The sequence below is a fragment of the Pongo abelii genome, chromosome 6 (assembly GCF_028885655.2).
Source record: "Pongo abelii isolate AG06213 chromosome 6, NHGRI_mPonAbe1-v2.0_pri, whole genome shotgun sequence".
Classification (NCBI taxonomy): Eukaryota; Metazoa; Chordata; class Mammalia; order Primates; family Hominidae; genus Pongo; species Pongo abelii.
The window spans coordinates 49758018-49774911 of NC_071991.2; the positions used below are offsets into that span (position 1 = coordinate 49758018).

A 16894-nucleotide genomic window follows, 5' to 3' on the forward strand; every position below is an offset into this window, starting at 1 on the left:
AAGTATAAGGATTGGAAAACTTGAAAAAAAAGAAATAAGTGTTCTTAAAAGTAGATTACATCATGTATCTAGAAAAATTTTAAAAGTTTATGGATATAGTATTTGCAATAATAAGAAAATTTACAATGTTACTAGATGTAAGCATTAATATTAAAATTCAAAATTATAAATTTTATACTTTAGCATCAAATAGAAAATGAAATTTTGAAAGGATGCTATTTAGAATAGCATTAAAAGCATGATATTCCTCAGAATAAATCCAACAAAAGATACATATGACAGCTATGGGAAAATGATTAAAACATTCCTGAGATATGTCTAGGAAAATCTAAGTGGAGAGATATTCCACATTCATTGACTGAAGACTTGATATTAAAAAGCTTTATAGATTCAATGCTCTACCAGTCAAAATTCCAACATATTTTTTGTTGACTTTGATGAGCTGATTTAAAAGTTATTCAGAAATGCAAAGGGCCAAATACAGTCAAGGTATTCTTGAAAAAGGAGGACTTGCACTATCAATTGTTGCTGTATTATAAAGCTAATGTAAAAAGACACTATGATATTGGCACAGCAATAGACAAATAGATAACTGCAATAGAGTAGAGCCCAGAAGCAGAAATGTACATTTAAAGGCATTTGATATATGGAAGAGTGGGTATCGCAGATTGTTGAGTAAGGACAGGCATTTTAATAAATAGTGCTGGAATAATTGGGAGATCATATGGAACAAGGAGAAATTGGAACTATACAAGTAATAAATCCAAGTTGGATTAAACACTCAAATATGAAAGACAAATTTATAAAGTGTTCAGCATATAATATGGAAAAGGTCATTTGGAATAAGAAATGATTTCATAAACAAGATACAAAAATCCAGTCATGAAGAAAAACTGATAAATTTGATGAAAAGAACTTCAGTTCCTCAAAAGAACTGTAGGATAAAAAATAAACCTCAAAGTGATTGAAGACATTTACAAAGTATATACCCCACCTACTATCCAGAAATTTCATTAATTAATTTGATAAATATTTATTGAAAGACTGTTGTGACCAGGAGCATTGTTCTAGGTGCTTGGAATACAGGACAGAAATCTCTGTCCTTGTGAAATTTATATTAGAGTGGGAAGATAAAGAAAAAAGACAACCTGATAGAAAAATGGACAAATTGTTTATGAACTGATATTTCCCAGAAGAACACCAAATGGTCAATAAACATATGTAAAGTTGACCACCATCATTAGTCATAAAGAAAATACAAATTCAAACCACAGTGAAATACCAACACATCTAATAGATTGATAAAGGAGCTTTCATCCACCACAGATGGACATATAAATTGGTACAACTATTTTGGTAAACAGTGTACATTATCTGATCATGTTCAACATATAGATACCTTGTAACTCAGTAATTCTAATTTGAAGTATATATTCCCAAAAAAGTCTTGCACATGTGTACTAGGAAGTACATACAATAATATAGTAGCATTATTTGCAATAGCTTCAAACTGGAAACAACCCAAATATCCATTAACAGAGAAATGAATACATTTTGGTTTATTAACATGGTTGAACAGTATACAATAATGAGAATGAATGAACTATACAGCTACATACAACATGATTGAATCTTACAAATATAATTTTGAATGAATGAATCCAGGTACAAAATTTAAAAAAATACTCCATACTTCCATTTGTATGTTGTTTAAAAACAGATTAAAGTAAATCATAGCTTGATATGTATATAGAAATGGTTATGTTGATAATCTCAAAAATCAGGTCAGTAGCTGATTCTTATCTTGGAGGCTGGCAAGTGGAGACTCAGTATAATAATTTATCTATTTCAGTTAATTACATGGTGACTACATGGACGTTCCTTTTACAATAGTTCTATGAGCTAGAAATGTTATGCACTTTTCTATATGCCATATAGAAAAAATATAAGCTCATTAAAGTATTTTGAGGGAAAAGGATTGCTTTGAGATTGTTTGGGCAGGTTTAAAAATGTTCTTTTTTTTAAAAAAGTTCTGTTTTTGGGCTGGGAGCAGTGGCTCACTCCTGTAATCCCAGCACTTTGGGAGGCCGAGGCGGGCGGATCATGAGATCAGGAGATCGAGACCAACCTGGCTAACAAGGTGAAACCCTGTCTCTACTAAAAATACAGAAAAATACAAAAAAAAAAAAAAAAAATTAGCTGGGCGTGGTGGCAGGCGCCTGTAGTCCCAGCTACTCGGGAGGCTGAGGCAGGAGAATGGCGTGAACCCGGGAGGCGGAGCTTGCGGTGAGCCGACATCGCGCCACTGCACTCCAGCCTGGGCAACAGAGCGAGACTCAGTCTCAAAACTAAAAATAATAAATAAATGAATAAATAAATAAATAAGTTCTGTTTTTGAAAATGGTTTGTATTTCTTATCCTTTTTGTTTTTTCATACGGAAAATGTTACACAACAATGACTAAAACTTTAAAAATCAGCATATTTCATTAGGAGGGCTACCGAAGAGGTGCTAGTCTCTCTAAATTGGTTATATAGTCCTGGAATATAAAATACAATATTAGCCTCTATCTAGTCTTTAAGAAGGATATACAGAGTCAACCAATATTGACTGTAGAGGTGTCATCGAAACTGTGAGGAGACTGGAAACTGGCATTTGAGGAACAAAAGAAATAGAAATTTGGGGAAAACTTTTGTATTTGTTACCATGGCTACCCTCCCAACTGACACTAACTGGGAAGGTAGATGTTGTACTTCTATTCTTTTGGTGGCTAACCATAAAATTTTAACATACAGATATGACTTGTTCAAGTATAAAATACATTGATATCTTTCCGCTTCTTCCAATCAAACAAGGAATCTTGGAATGCTTTTCTTCAAAACATCCTCTCGTATCTTTTTTTATTATTATTATACTTTAAGTTCTAGGGTACATGTGCACAACATGCAGGTTTGTTACATGTGTATACTTGTGCCATGTTGGTGTGCTGCACCCAATAACTTGTCATTTACATTAGGTATATCTCCTAATGCTATCCTTCCTCCCTCCCCTCACCCCACAACAGGCCCCGGTGTGTGATGTTCCCCAAACTGTGTCCAAGTGTTCTCATTGTTCAATTCCCACCTATGAGTGAGAACATGTGGTGTTTGGTTTTCTGTCCTTGCGACAGTTTGCTCAGAATGATGGTTTCCAGCTTCATCCATGTCCCTACAAAGGATGTGAACTCATCATTTTTTATGGCTGCATAGTATTCCATGGTGTATATGTGCCACATTTTCTTAATCCAGTCTATCATTGATGGACATTTGGGTCGGTTTCAAGTCTTTGCTATTGTGAATAGTGCCACAATAAACATATGTGTGCATGTGTCTTTATAGCAACATGATTCATAATCCTTTGGGTATATGCCCAGTAATGGGATGGCTGGGTCAAATGGTCTTTCTAGTTCTAGATCTTTGAGGAATTGCCACATTGTCTTCCACAATGGTTGAACTAGTTTACAGTCTCACCAACAGTGTAAAAGTGTTCCTATTTCTCCACATCCTCTCCAGCACCTGTTGTTTCCTGACTTTTTAATGATTGCCATTCTAACTGGTGTGAGATGGTATCTCATTGTGGTTTTGATTTGCATTTCTCTGATGGCCAGTGATGGTGAGCATTTTTTCATGTGTTTTTTGGCTGCATAAATGTCTTCTTTTGAGAAGTGTCTGTTCATATCTTTTGCCCACTTTTTGTTGGGGTTGTTTGATTTTTTTCTTATAAATTTGTTTAAGTTCTTTGCAGATTCTGGATATTAGCCCTTTGTCAGATGGGTAGATTGTAAAAATTTTCTCCCATTTTGTAGGTTGCCTGTTCACTCTGATGGTAGTTTCTTTTGCTGTGCAGAAGCTCTTTAGTTTAATTAGATCCCATTTGTCAATTTTGGCTTTTGTTGGCATTGCTTTTGCTGTTTTAGTCATGAAGTCCTTGCCCATGCCTATGTCCTGAATGGTATTGCCTAGGTATTCTTCTAGGGTTTTTATGGTTTTAGGTCTAACATTTAAGTTTTTAATCCATCTTGAATTAATTTTTGTAAAAGGCGTAAGGAAGGGATTCAGTTTCAGCTTTCTACATATGGCTAGCAAGTTTTCCCAGCACCATTTATTAAATAGAGACTCCTTTCCCCATTTCTTGTTTTTGTCAGGTTTGTCAAAGATCAGATGGTTGTGGATGTGTGGTATTATGTCTTAGGGCTCTGTTCTGTTCCATTGGTCTATATCTCAGTTTTGGTACCAGTACCATGCTGTTTTGGTTACTGTAGCCTTGTAGTATAGTTTGAAGTCAGGTAGCGTGATGTCTCCAGCTTTCTTCTTTTTGCTTAGGATTGTCGTGGCAATGCGGGCTCCTTTTTGGTTCCATATGAACTTTAAAGTATTTTTTTCCAATTCTGTGAAGAAAGTCATTGGTAGCTCTATGGGGATGACATTTAATCTATAAATTATCTTGGGCAGTATGGCCATTTTCACGATATTGATCCTTCCTATCCAGGAGCATGGTATGCTCTTCCATTTGTTTGTGTCCTCTTTTATTTTGTTGAGCAGTGGTTTGTAGTTCTCCTTGAAGAGGTCCTTCACATCCCTTGTAAGTTGGATTCCTAGGTATTCTCTTTGAAACAATTGTGAATGGGAGTTCACTCATGATTTGGCTCTCTGTTTGTCTGTTATTGGTGTATAGGAATGGTTGTGATTTTTGCACATTGATTTTGTATCCTGAGACTTTGCTGAAGTTGCCTATCAGCTTAAGGAGATTTTCGGCTGAGACGATAGGGTTTTCTAAATACACAATCATCTCATCTGCAAACAGGGACAATTTGACTTCCTCTTTTCCTAATTGAATACACTTTATTTCTTTCTCTTGCCTGATTGCCCTGGCCAGAACTTCCAACACTATGTTGAAAAGGAGTGGTGAGAGAGGGCATCCCTTTCTTGTGCTGGTTTTCAAAGGGAATGCTTCCAGTTTTTACCCATTCAGTATGATATTGGCTGTGGGTTTGTCATAAATAGCTCTTATTATTTTGAGATACATCCCATCAATACCTAGTTTATTGAGAGTTTTTAGCATGAAGGGCTGTGGAATTTTGTCAAAGGCCTTTTCTGCATCTATTGAGATAATCATGTGGTTTTTGTCTTTGGTTCTGTTTTTATGCTGGATTACATTTTATTGATTTGCGTATTTGAACCAGCCTTGCATCCCAGGGATGAAGGCCACTTGATCATGGTGGATAAGCTTCTTGATGTGCTGCTGGATTCGGTTTGCCAGTATTTTATCGAGGATTTTTGCATCAATATTCATCAGGGATATTGGTCTAAAATTCTCTTTTTTTGTTGATCTATGCCAGGCTTTGGTATCAGGATGATGCTGGCCTAATGAAATGAGTTAGGGAGGATTCCCTCTTTTTCTTTGGATTGGAATAGATTCAGAAGGAATGGTACCAGCTCCTCTTTGTACCTCTGGTAGAATTAGGCTGTGAATCTGTCTGGTCCTGGACTTTGTTTGGTTGGTAGGCTATTAATTATTGCCTCAATTTCAGATCCTGTTATTGGTCTATTCAGAGATTCAACTTCTTCCTGGTTTAGTCTTGGGAGGGTGTATATTTCCAGGAATTTATCCATTACTTCTAGATTTTCTAGTTTATTTGCATAGAGGTGTTTATAGTATTCTCTGATGGTAGTTTGTATTTCTGTGGCATTGGTGGTGATAAACCCTTTATCATTTTTTATTGCATCTATTTGATTATTCTCTCTTTTCTTCTTTATTAGTCTTGCTAGCGGTCTATCAATTTTGTTGATCTTTCCCAAAAACCAGCTCCTGGATTCATTGATTTTTTGGAAGGGTTTTTTGTGTCTCTATCTCGTTCAGTTCTGCTCTGATCTTAGTTATTTCTTGCCTTCTGCTAGCTTTTGAATTTGTTTGCTCTTGCTTCTCTGGTTCTTTTAATTGTGATGTTAGGGTGTCTGTTTTAGATCTCTCCTGTTTTCTCTTGTGGGCATTTAGTCCTATAAATTTCCCTCTACACACTGCTTTGAATGTGTCCCAGAGATTCTGGTATGTTGTGTCTTTGTTCTCGTTGGTTTCAAAGAATATCTTTATTTCTGCCTTCATTTCGTTAAGTACCCAGTAGTCATTCACGAGCAGGTTATTCAGTCTCCATGTAGTTGGGATGTTTTGAGTTAGTTTCTTAATCCTGAGTTCTAGTTTGATTGCCCTATGGTCTGAGAGACAGTTTGTTATAATTTCTGTTCTTTCACATTTGCTGAGGAGTGCTTTACCTCCAACTATGTGGTCAATTTTGGAATAAGTGCGGTGTGGTGCTGAGAAGAATGTATATTCTGTTGATTTGGGATGGAGAGTTCTGTAGATGTCTATTAGGTCCACTTGGTGCGGAGCTGAGTTCAATTCCTGGATATCCTTGTTAACTTTCTTCTCGTGGATCTGTCCAATGTTGACAGTGTGGTGTTAAAGTCTCCCATTATTATTGTGTGGGAGCGTAAGTCTCTTTGTAGCTCTCTAAGGGCTTGCTTTGTGAATCTGGCTGCTCCTGTATTGCGTGCATGTATGTTTAGGACAGTTAGCTCTTCTTGTTGAATGGATCCCTTTACCATTATGTAATGACCTTCTTTGTCTCTTTTGATCTTTGTTGGTTTAAAGTCTGTTTTTTTTTTTTTTTTTTTTTTTTTTACTTATAGGAAACTACAAAATTTTACTAATAAACATTAAATCTTGAATAAAAGGAGAAGTCTGTTTTATCAGAGACGAGGATTGCAACCCCCTTGTTTTGTTTTCCATTTGCTTGGTAGATCTTCCTCCATCCCTTTATTTTGAGCCTATGTGTGTCTCTGCATGTGACATGGGTTTCCTGAATACAGCATACTGATGGGTCTTGACTATCCAATTTGCCAGTCTGTGTCTTTTAATTGGAGCATTTAGCCCATTTACATTTAAGGTTAATACTGTTATGTGTGAATTTGATCCTGTCGTTATGATGTTAGCTGGTTATTTTGCTCGTTAGTTGATGCAGTTTCTTCCTAGCCTTGATGGTCTTTACAATTTGGCATGTTTTTGCAGTGGCTGGTACCGGTTCTTCCTTTCCATATTTAGTGCTTCCTTCAGGAGCTCTTTTAGGGCAGGCCTGGTGGTGACAAAATCTCTCAGCATTTGTTTGTCTGTAAAGGATTTTATTTCTCCTTCACTTATGAAGCTTAGTTTGGCTGGATATGAAATTCTGGGTTGAAAATTCTTTTCTTTAAGAATGTTGAATATTGGCCTCCACTCTCTTCTGGCTTGTAGAGTTTCTGCCAAGAGATCAGCTGTTAGTCTGATAGGCTTCCCTTTGTGGGTAACCTGACCTTTCTCTCTGGCTGCCCTTAACAATTTTTCCTGCATTTCCATTTTGGTGAATCTGACAATTATGTGTCTTGGAGTTGCTCTTCTCGAGGAGTATCTTTGTGGCATTCTCTGTATTTCCTGCATTTGAATGTTGGCCTGCCTTGCTAGACTGGGGAAGTTCTCCAGGATAATATCCTGCAGAGTGTTTTCCAACTTGGTTCCATTCTCCCCGTCACTTTTGGGTTCACCAATCAGACGTAGATTTGTTCTTTTCACATAGTCCTATATTTCTTGGAGGCTTTGTTCATTTCTTTTTATTATCTTTTCTCTAAACTTCTCTTCTTGCTTCATTTCATTCATTTGATCGTCCATCACTGATACCCTTTCTTCCAGTTGATCGAATTGGCTACTGAGGCTTGTGCATTCGTCATGTAGTTCTCGTGCCTTGGTTTTCAGCTCCATCAGGTCCTTTAAGGACTTCTCTGCATTGGTTATTCTAGTTAGCCATTCGTCTAATTTTTTTTCAAGGTTTTTAACTTCTTTGCCATGGGTTCGAACTTCCTCCTTTAGCTCGGAGTAGTTCGATCATCTGAAGCCTTCTTCTCTCAACTTGTCAAAGTCATTCTCCATCCAGCTTTGTTCCGTTGCTAGTGAGGAGCTGTGTTCCTTTGGAGGAGGAGAGGCACTCTGATTTTTAGAGTTTCTAGTTTTTTTGCTGTTTTTTCCCCATATTTGTGGTTTTATTTACCTTTGGTCTTTGATGATGGTGATGTACAGATGGGGTTTTGGTGTGGATGTCCTTTCTGTTTGTTAGTTTTCCTTGTAACTGTCAGGACCCTCAGCTGCAGGTCTGTTGGAGTTTGCTGGAGGTCCACTCCAGACCCTGTTTGCGTGGGTATCAGCAGTGGACGCTGCAGAACAGTGGATATTGGTGAACAGCAAATGTTGCTGCCTGATCATTCCTCTGTAAGTTTTGTCTCAGAGGAGTACCCGGCTGTGTGAGGTGTCAGTCTGCCCCTACTGGGGGGTGCCTCCCAGTTATGCTACTCAGAGGTCAGGGACCCACTTGAGGAGGCAGTCTGTCTGTTCTCAGATCTCCAGCTGCGTGCTGGGAGAACCACTACTCTCTTCAAAGCTGTCAGACAGGGACATTTAAGTCTACAGAAGTTTCTGCTGCCTTTTGTTTGGCAATGCCCTGCCCCCAAAGGTGGAGTCTACAGAGGCAGGCAGGCCTCCTTGAGCTGCGGTGGGCTCCACCCAGTTCGAGCTTCCTTGCTACTTTGTTTACCTACTCAAGCCTTGGCAATGGTGGGCGCCCCTCCCCCATCCTCGCTGCCGCCTTGCAGTTTGATCTCAGACTGCTGTGCTAGCAATGAGGGAGGCTCCGTGGGCGTAAGACCCTCTGAGCCAGGCGTGGGATATAATCTCCTGGTGTGCCGTTTGCTAAGACCGTTGGAAAAGCGCAGTATTAGGGTGGGAGTGACCCGATTTTCCAGGTGCCTTCTGTCACCCCTTTCTTTGATTAGCAAACGGAATTCCCTGACCCCTTGCACTTCCTGCATGAGGCAATGCCTTGCCCTGCTGCAGCTGATGCTCAGTGTGCTGCACCCACTCTCCTGCACCCACTTTCCGACACTCCCCAGTGAGATGAACATGGTACCTCAGTTGGAAATGCAGAAATCACCTGTCTTCTGCGTCGCTCACGCTGGGAGCTGTAGACTGGAGCTGTTCCTATTCGGCCATCTTGGCTCCACCCCCCGCCAACTTGTCTTACTTTGATTTATCCACATGTCCCCAGTTCCTCCATGTACAATTGGTCCTTGCTGCTCACACCTTCTTTCTTTCAATTTCTTCCTCTTTGAAGTTCATCCTTTGTATTTTCTGTGTGAAACTTTATTAAATGGTAAATCATTTCCCATGAGCTTTCCTCTGCTGTTTTCTTCCTTTCTTTCTTCATTAATTCAACCAATGTTTATTAATCTTCCAAGTATGAAGCTGGGGATATAGTAATGAACAAGACAGATAAAGAACCTGTCCCTGTCCTCATGGTGCTTAGAATGTGTTAGACTAGGGAAGTGGTGTATGGAGGGAAGATAAATGGAAGCATAGAAACACTACACAGATATGGGATTGAGCATCTGCATTCTCATACACAGACATGATCACAAAAAGGCAATTTAAGAAATGGTTTTTGGCCAGGTGTAGTGGCTCACGCCTGTAATCCCAGCACTTTGGGAGGCTGAGGCAGCTGGATCACTTGAAGTCAGGAGTTTGAGACCAGCCTGGCCGACATGGTGAAACACCATCTCTACTAAAAATACAAAAATCAGCCAGGTGTGGTAGCATGTGCCTGTAATCCCAGCTACTCGGGAGGCTGAGGCAGAAGAATCGGCTTGAAGCAGGGAGGTGGAGGTTGCAGTGAGCCGAGATTACGCCACTGCACTCCAGCCTGGGTGACAGAGCGAGACTCTGTCTCAAAACAAAACAAAACAAAACAACAACAACAACAACAACAAAAGAAATGGTTTTTATCTTTCATCTGATTTTTGTATTCTGCATTATTGCTTCTCTGGGACTCAAGTAAAGAATATTTGCAGTAGTTTAGACAGTTCTACGTTAATGCTACATGAAACTGTTAGAATCTTGTCTTCATCTGTCAGTCCCTTAAATCCAATTTCAAAAGATAAAAATTTGCTTTTATTCAGAGTATTCAAAGGATGTGGTCTAGACTCTAAAGTGCTAGCCTGTTTCTTAAAAATGATTTTATGTGGCCGGGCGTGGTGGCTTATGCCTGTAATCTCAGCACTTTGGGAGGCCGAGGCGGGTCGATCACGAGGTCAGGAGTTCAAGACTAGCTTAGCCAACATGGTGAAACCCTGTCTCTGCTAAAAGTAAAAAAATTAGCTGGGCGTGGCAGCACGCACCTGTAATCCCAGCTACTCGGGAGCCTGAGGCAGGAGAATCGTTGGAACCCAGGAGGCGGAGGTTGCTGTGAGCCGAGATTTTGCCACTGCACTCCAGCCTGGGCAACAGAGAAATACCCCGTCTCAAAAAAATATATATATATATGTTCACACCTTATGTATTTTATTTAGAAAGTATTTTAGCTATAATAAATTATAAAATTGAGATTAATTTATATGTACACTTTTTAGAATTGTACATTTAGGATTTAAACATCAACCACATGGGTATGGTTTAGTACTATTATGTTTTAAATATAGAAAACTGTGATTTTAAATTCTGAGGTAATTTTGTGAAAAACTCACTGTGTTTTACATGAATTTTGATTGTATACTTTTTTTTTTTTTTTTTTTTTTTTTTTTTTTTTTTTTACAGTGGGACTCAACTGGGAGGTCTTATTACAGTACTGTGCTTCTTTTTCAACCACGGAGAGGTTTGTTTTCTAGAAAGCAATTTTTAAGAAATAGAAGAGGCTGTAGAGGAACAAGGAAATATACTCATCAAAATAATATATAATTGTATACTATTTATGACTTCACAATATTTTAAAGACCCTTGTGTTATAAGTTGATATTTTAATCATGTTGATTGAAATGTTTAAATAGCTAGAATTTCAAACATGAAATCTCTTGCCTTAGTTTTAGTAAATATATACATATACATATATTCCGTAGAGAAAAGGAAATACTGTATTTGTTGAGTTGAATCGTGTCATGCACATTATCTGATTTATTCCCACTAAACTTTTTTTGTGGGTGATGGTAGTAAATTTCATACAAGTTATGAAATTTAAATTTAGAGAAAGTTAAGTTACTTATCCCCATTCCACATTTACTACATGATGAAGCTGGATTTCCCATTCTATGTCTGTCTGCCTCTAAAACCTCACATATATATTAATTTATATTTTATAAATTATAAAATTATAGTTATATTTTATAAAAACTTATATATTATATATATAACATATATATTCAACTTTTTTATTATGGTCAGAATTAGTAACATATGATCTGCCCTCTTAACAGATTTTTAAGTGTACAATATAGTATTAACACAATGTTGTATAGCAGATCTCCAGAACTTATTCATCTTGCCTAACTGAAACTTTGTATACATTGCACTCCCCTTAACAACAATGAAAGAGGCCTCAGGCCTGACAGCAGGGACACAGTTAAGACACTGCCACCTGCTCCCTCACTTCTTTCTGTTACGTCATGCTGTCTGTTCAGTAATGCAAAATGCTGAATTCAAAATAGACATTAACTTACTAATTCAGCCCAATGAAACATAGTCCACCTAAAAAAGAGCTCATAGAAGCTTATTTCAAATACGATGGATTCATTCAACAAATTATTGAGTACATACCATGGCCATGCTCTGTTAGATGCTGAGGATATGGCAATGAAAAAGAGAGAGATTCTGACTAGTAGCTCTTGGGAGCAAAACATTTAATATGTTATGACACAGGTTACATAGGGTAGAAGTACTTTTTTTTTTTCAAGGTGGAGTCTTGCTCTGTCGCCTAGGCTGGAGTGCAGTGGCGCGATCTCAGCTCACTGCAACCTCCATCTCCCAGGTTCAAGCAATTCTCCTGCCTCAGCCTCCTGAGTAGCTGGCATTACAGGCATGTGCCACCATGCTCAGCTAAATTTTTGTATTTTTAGTAGAGATGGAGTTTCACCATGTTGGCCAGGCTGGTCTCGAACTCCTGACCTCGTGATCCACCTGCCTTGGCCTCCCAAAGTACTGGGGATTACAGGCGTGAGCCACCATGCCTAGCCAGGGTAGAAGTACTTTTATCCATTGCTCTTGGGTTAATTTTTAAAAATCAGTTAGACAAAGGAATCATAAAAATTATACATAAAAGCTTTATATATATTATTTTAAAGCAAACAAATGCGTTGTCATTCGACAATGTGCTGATATAAAGACAAAGGTTTTTCTCTGAGTGTTCCAGACAACTATTGGTATAAGTTGACTTTCTTATATGTGTCATAATTCCTCTTCTAACATTTACAATTTTGGTATCTTGGAAGAGAAGCAATAACTTTTAAGACTCTTGCAAAGTAATAAGAGTTCACATTCTTTCTAGAATTTCAGAATTTTTGATGGAAAATTTTTCTAATACTCTGACCCGTATGTCTTAGAAGTAATTTTAAAGTTCGTATAAAAATTTAATACTTTCATTACATGCATCACATTTGTAGTTCCCAAATACTTCTAGTTGTTTTTAAAATATGTACTTAACCTTTTTTAAGGCACATTTTACAAATTCTGAGGCAATCATAGCTATTCGAAGTGTGTATTTATATTCATTCATACTTGTTATGTAGAAACTCTCTTGGTGCTTGCAAATGACCTAGGTGACATTTGTTTAGGTGTTTGTCTCGGCAGGCATATATCCCAAAGCCTGGGATGCCAGGAGCATATGCCAGGATCATACTGCAGGGCTGGGGTGTGGATCTAGTTGGTCAGTCCCAGAATTCTCATAGCTCTTATATGTACAATCTTGTTTGTCCCTTGGGTTTCCTTTTGTTCGGTCTGATATATCTTTTGCTGGTTTCTGGACATGGTGGTTAATTGCTCTCTACATAATGGCCTCATGAGTTAAGAGAGCTTCAAAAACTGAGAAGCTATGCCAGACACTCAGAAATGGGTCTAGTGAGCCTAGTATTAAAATTACTAAAACAAACTCACCCCTGGTTTGTAAATATGTTTGTTGTAGTAAACATGATGTAAAGTGGGCATTTTGTTGATTTCAGGCCACCCGTGTGATGTGGACACCACCTCTCCGTGAAAGTTTTTCCTATCCTTTCCTTGTACTTCAGATGTATGTTTTAACTTTGATTCTCAGGTAACTTCAATTTATAAAACAAAGGCAAATAAATTATAATTTAAGTTTCTTAAAATATACTTCAATTCAGCACTTGGGAGGCCGAGGTGGGTGGATCACTTGAGGTCAGCAGTTCAAGACCAGCCTGGCAAACATGGTGAAACCACATCTCTACTAAAATACAAAAATTAGGAGGGCATGGTGGTGTGCATCCGTCATCCCAGCTACTTGGGAGGCTGAGGCAGGAGAATTGCTTGAACCTGGGAGGCGGAGGTTGCAATGAGCCAAGATTGTGCCACTGCACTCCAGCCTGGGCAACAGAGCAAGATTCCCTCTAAAAAAATGTAAATATATATATTACATATATATACTTCAATCTATGAATTTGTAATTACCAAATTTAGACCATTTTTTAGTTATTTTAAAAGTAAATTGAGTATAGAGTTAAGAAAATAATTCAAAATTGCTATGTAAAAATTGCTCTCCATTTAAGAGTGTAGGCTACAGGTTTTAGATAACTGCATTATGTTTTAATAAACCAAAAGGTATGTGTTTGTATATAGTTTGCCAAGATTCAAAAGTTTTTGAGAAACAATTACATTTTCTCTTCAAAGTTTAGGTACTCTGACATTGTTTTCTAATCTGTGGTTTTGATAACTGTGCCATGAAAATAGTGTTCTGTGTGCAAATGAATTTGGGAAATGCGGAGTTAGATGGATAAGGAGTACACATATATTCACATATTTATGAAGCATTTCTGAACAACCAATGTTTCTAACAGGACAATCAGTTTCATTTCAAACTTTTTTTTTGGATACACTTTTTTTGTAGGGATTACATTTATAAGCATTTTAGATATTGAAGAGGTCTGAGAAATGAACCAAAAACCCCATATGTGGTAGAATAGTATAAGTAGCCTTATCAGAGAAATAAGTTTGATGGAATACTAATGAGAACTCTCACTGAATGAAATAATGATCACTATCTCCTCCAAACTCCCAGAGGACCCCATTCTTCACCTACTAGTCCCTGGCAGATTCTGCCTTATATAAAAATCATTTGTCTTCCTTGTTTTTTAAAACAGTAAATTTATGAATCTTCCACACATACACAAATTTTTATTTATTTATTTAGAGATGAAGTCTTGCTCTGTCACCCAGGCTGGAGTGCAGTGGCACGATCGGCTCACTGCAACCTCTGCTTCCCGGGTTCAAGCGATTCTCCTGCCTCAGCCTCCCAAGTAGCTGGGATTACAGGTGCACGCCACCACCCCCAGCTAATTTTTGTATTTTTAGTAGAGGCAGGGTTTTACCATGTTGGCCAGGCTGGTCTCGAACTCCTGACCTCAAGTGATCTGCCCGCTTCAGCCTCCCAAAGTGCTGGGATTACAGGTGTGAGCCACTGTGCCCGGCCAATTATATGTATTTAAAAGTACCACTGGAAACAGGGACCATGCCATATTTATCTCTTTAACCACAGAACACTGCACACGTCCATGCAAATATTTGTGGCACTCAGATAAAGCTAATTGAAGAGTGGTAAATAGTAGTGTACTGGGGTGGCACAAACCTTGAGAATGGAGCAGTCTAACTTCTGATTTCTTACCAACCTGACAAGTATATTCTGGGGTTGAATTTGGATTTAGGAACCTCCTCCTCATTCACATTTCTATATCTTTGCCCTACACTTTGACTTCTCTCAAAGATTAGGTGATGGAAGCTGCCCATTTTTCATCACCCTTGCTATTCATTCCCTGTTTAATTCCTAGGAAGGTGGGTTATTTTTATTTTTTTGAAGTGATATCAGTCTGGTCAGTCAGGGGTTTCATGGAATAAAATGTCTTAATTAGAACATTTAGGGTTGTATCATTGAGGGCATGTGCTATACTCTGTGTCTTAGTCAAAAGTAATTTTTGTTTGAAAAATATAAGATTACAAAGTACATAATGAGTATTTTATGATAACATTAGTAAACAATATGAACATTTAGAATTTTGTTTTTGAAAATTTATATACGATTGTACAAAGATTCATCAAAATCCAATACAGCATTTATAAAAGGAAGAGTTACAGTTTTATTATTTATGTAAAATGTTTGTTTCTTTTTTCATATCTAAAAGTTACTGTAATTCTCTTTGGTAAAAGGTATTGGTTCCCAGTGCATCTCAGTAATGCAGAATGGACAATTTAAACTTCCACATGCTCCAACTGAATTCTAGAATGATTTTTTAATTTTTTAAGATTCCTTTTCCCTAAATTTTTCCCATAGTTTTTAACTCATTACTTTGTCAGCACTTATATTTCTCTTCAATGTTTTTTGAAGCACAAAGTGGTGTTATATAAAAGTCGTTGCTACACATACAGGAGAAGCATGTTGAGGTGTGCAGGGGCAGCACCGCATCCTATTTTCTGACCTCCTTGCTGGAGTAATACATTTCTAATGTCATGCATATGTAGAGGAAAAAGAGCTTTTGTATTTAAAATATTTAATGGTACATTACAATGTTAATTTTAAAACTCTAATTTTGATTGCTTCATGCAAGGAATGAAGTATTTCAAGTTCTTTTTAGTATACTTTAAAAAGTTAACTATATTTTGTTGTTTTATAGTAAAGGTAACGGAATAATTTAGATTTTATCATTTTGCAATTAGTCTTTCTTTTCAGTGACAGCCCATTTTTAGGATGAAACTTACTGGTATCAATTCTCTCTATTAAGGACCTCAAGCAATGATAGAAGGCCCTTCGTTGCACTCTGTCTTTCCAATGTTGCTTTTATGCTTCCCTGGCAATTTGCTCAGTTTATACTTTTTACACAGGTAAGATGATTTTTTAAATTAATTTTTATTTTTAAGTTCTGGGGTACATGTGTGGGATGTACAGGTTTGTTACATAGGTAAATGTATGCCATGGTGGTTTTTGCATCTATCAACCCATCACCTAGGTATTAAGCCCAGCATGCATTAGCTGTTTTTCCTAATGTTCTCCCCACCCCATCCCTTGACAGGCCCCAGTGTGTATTGTTCCTCTCCCTGTGTCCATGTATTCTCATTGTTCAGCTCCCACTTATAAGTGGGAAAAAGTGGTGTTTGGTTTTCTGTTCCTGTTGCTGAGTATAATGGCCTCCAGCTCCATCCATGTCCCTGCAAAGGACCTGATTTTGTTCCTTTTTATGGCTGCGTAGTATTCCGTGGTGTATATGTACCACATTTTCTTTATCCAGTCTATCACTGATGGGCGTTTGGGTTAATTCCATGTCTTTGCTATTGTGAATAGTGCTGCAGTGAAGACATGGGTGCACGTGTCTTTGTAATAGAATGATTTATATTCCTTTGTGTATATTAATTAAGTTGAATGCAAGATGTACTTGGTTGTTTCCATAGAAATTTTTAAATATGGTTACATTTATGCCCTAAAAGATTTCAAAATAGGGAATAAAGTTTACTTAAAAGTATGATTTTTATGAAATAATATAATTACACATTCTTTTACTGTATTGGTTAGTTTGACAGATTTTAAGGCTCGACATATGAAAGACTTTTTCTATTATTTTTATTCACAAATGTTATTTTTGGTGTTTGAGATAATATCTGTATATATCTACCTATAGATTTTCCTTTTGTCCTGGGAATCATTCTGGGTGCCAAGCTACACAGCATGCTAAGGGCCAATCCTACTCTTCACAGCAGGACGTTCTGCTTCTAATTCAGCTAAATGTGGGCTGTTTTGTCTT

The 16894-nt window shown here is 37.6% G+C and overlaps 1 protein-coding gene across 11 annotated transcripts in view; it reads left to right on the forward strand.

Annotated features, from left to right (window-relative positions):
- The window catches only part of DPY19L2 (dpy-19 like 2), a 105983-nt gene that overhangs the window by 28059 nt on the left and 61030 nt on the right, over window positions 1-16894 (forward strand). For all 11 annotated transcript variants that reach the window (XM_002818060.4, XM_054559317.1, XM_054559324.2 and 8 more), the window contains exons 7-9: window positions 10704-10761; window positions 13094-13185; window positions 15881-15980. In XM_002818060.4, coding sequence (XP_002818106.3) covers window positions 10704-10761; window positions 13094-13185; window positions 15881-15980 — 250 coding nt within the window. The remainder of the gene's footprint in view (window positions 1-10703; window positions 10762-13093; window positions 13186-15880; window positions 15981-16894) is intronic.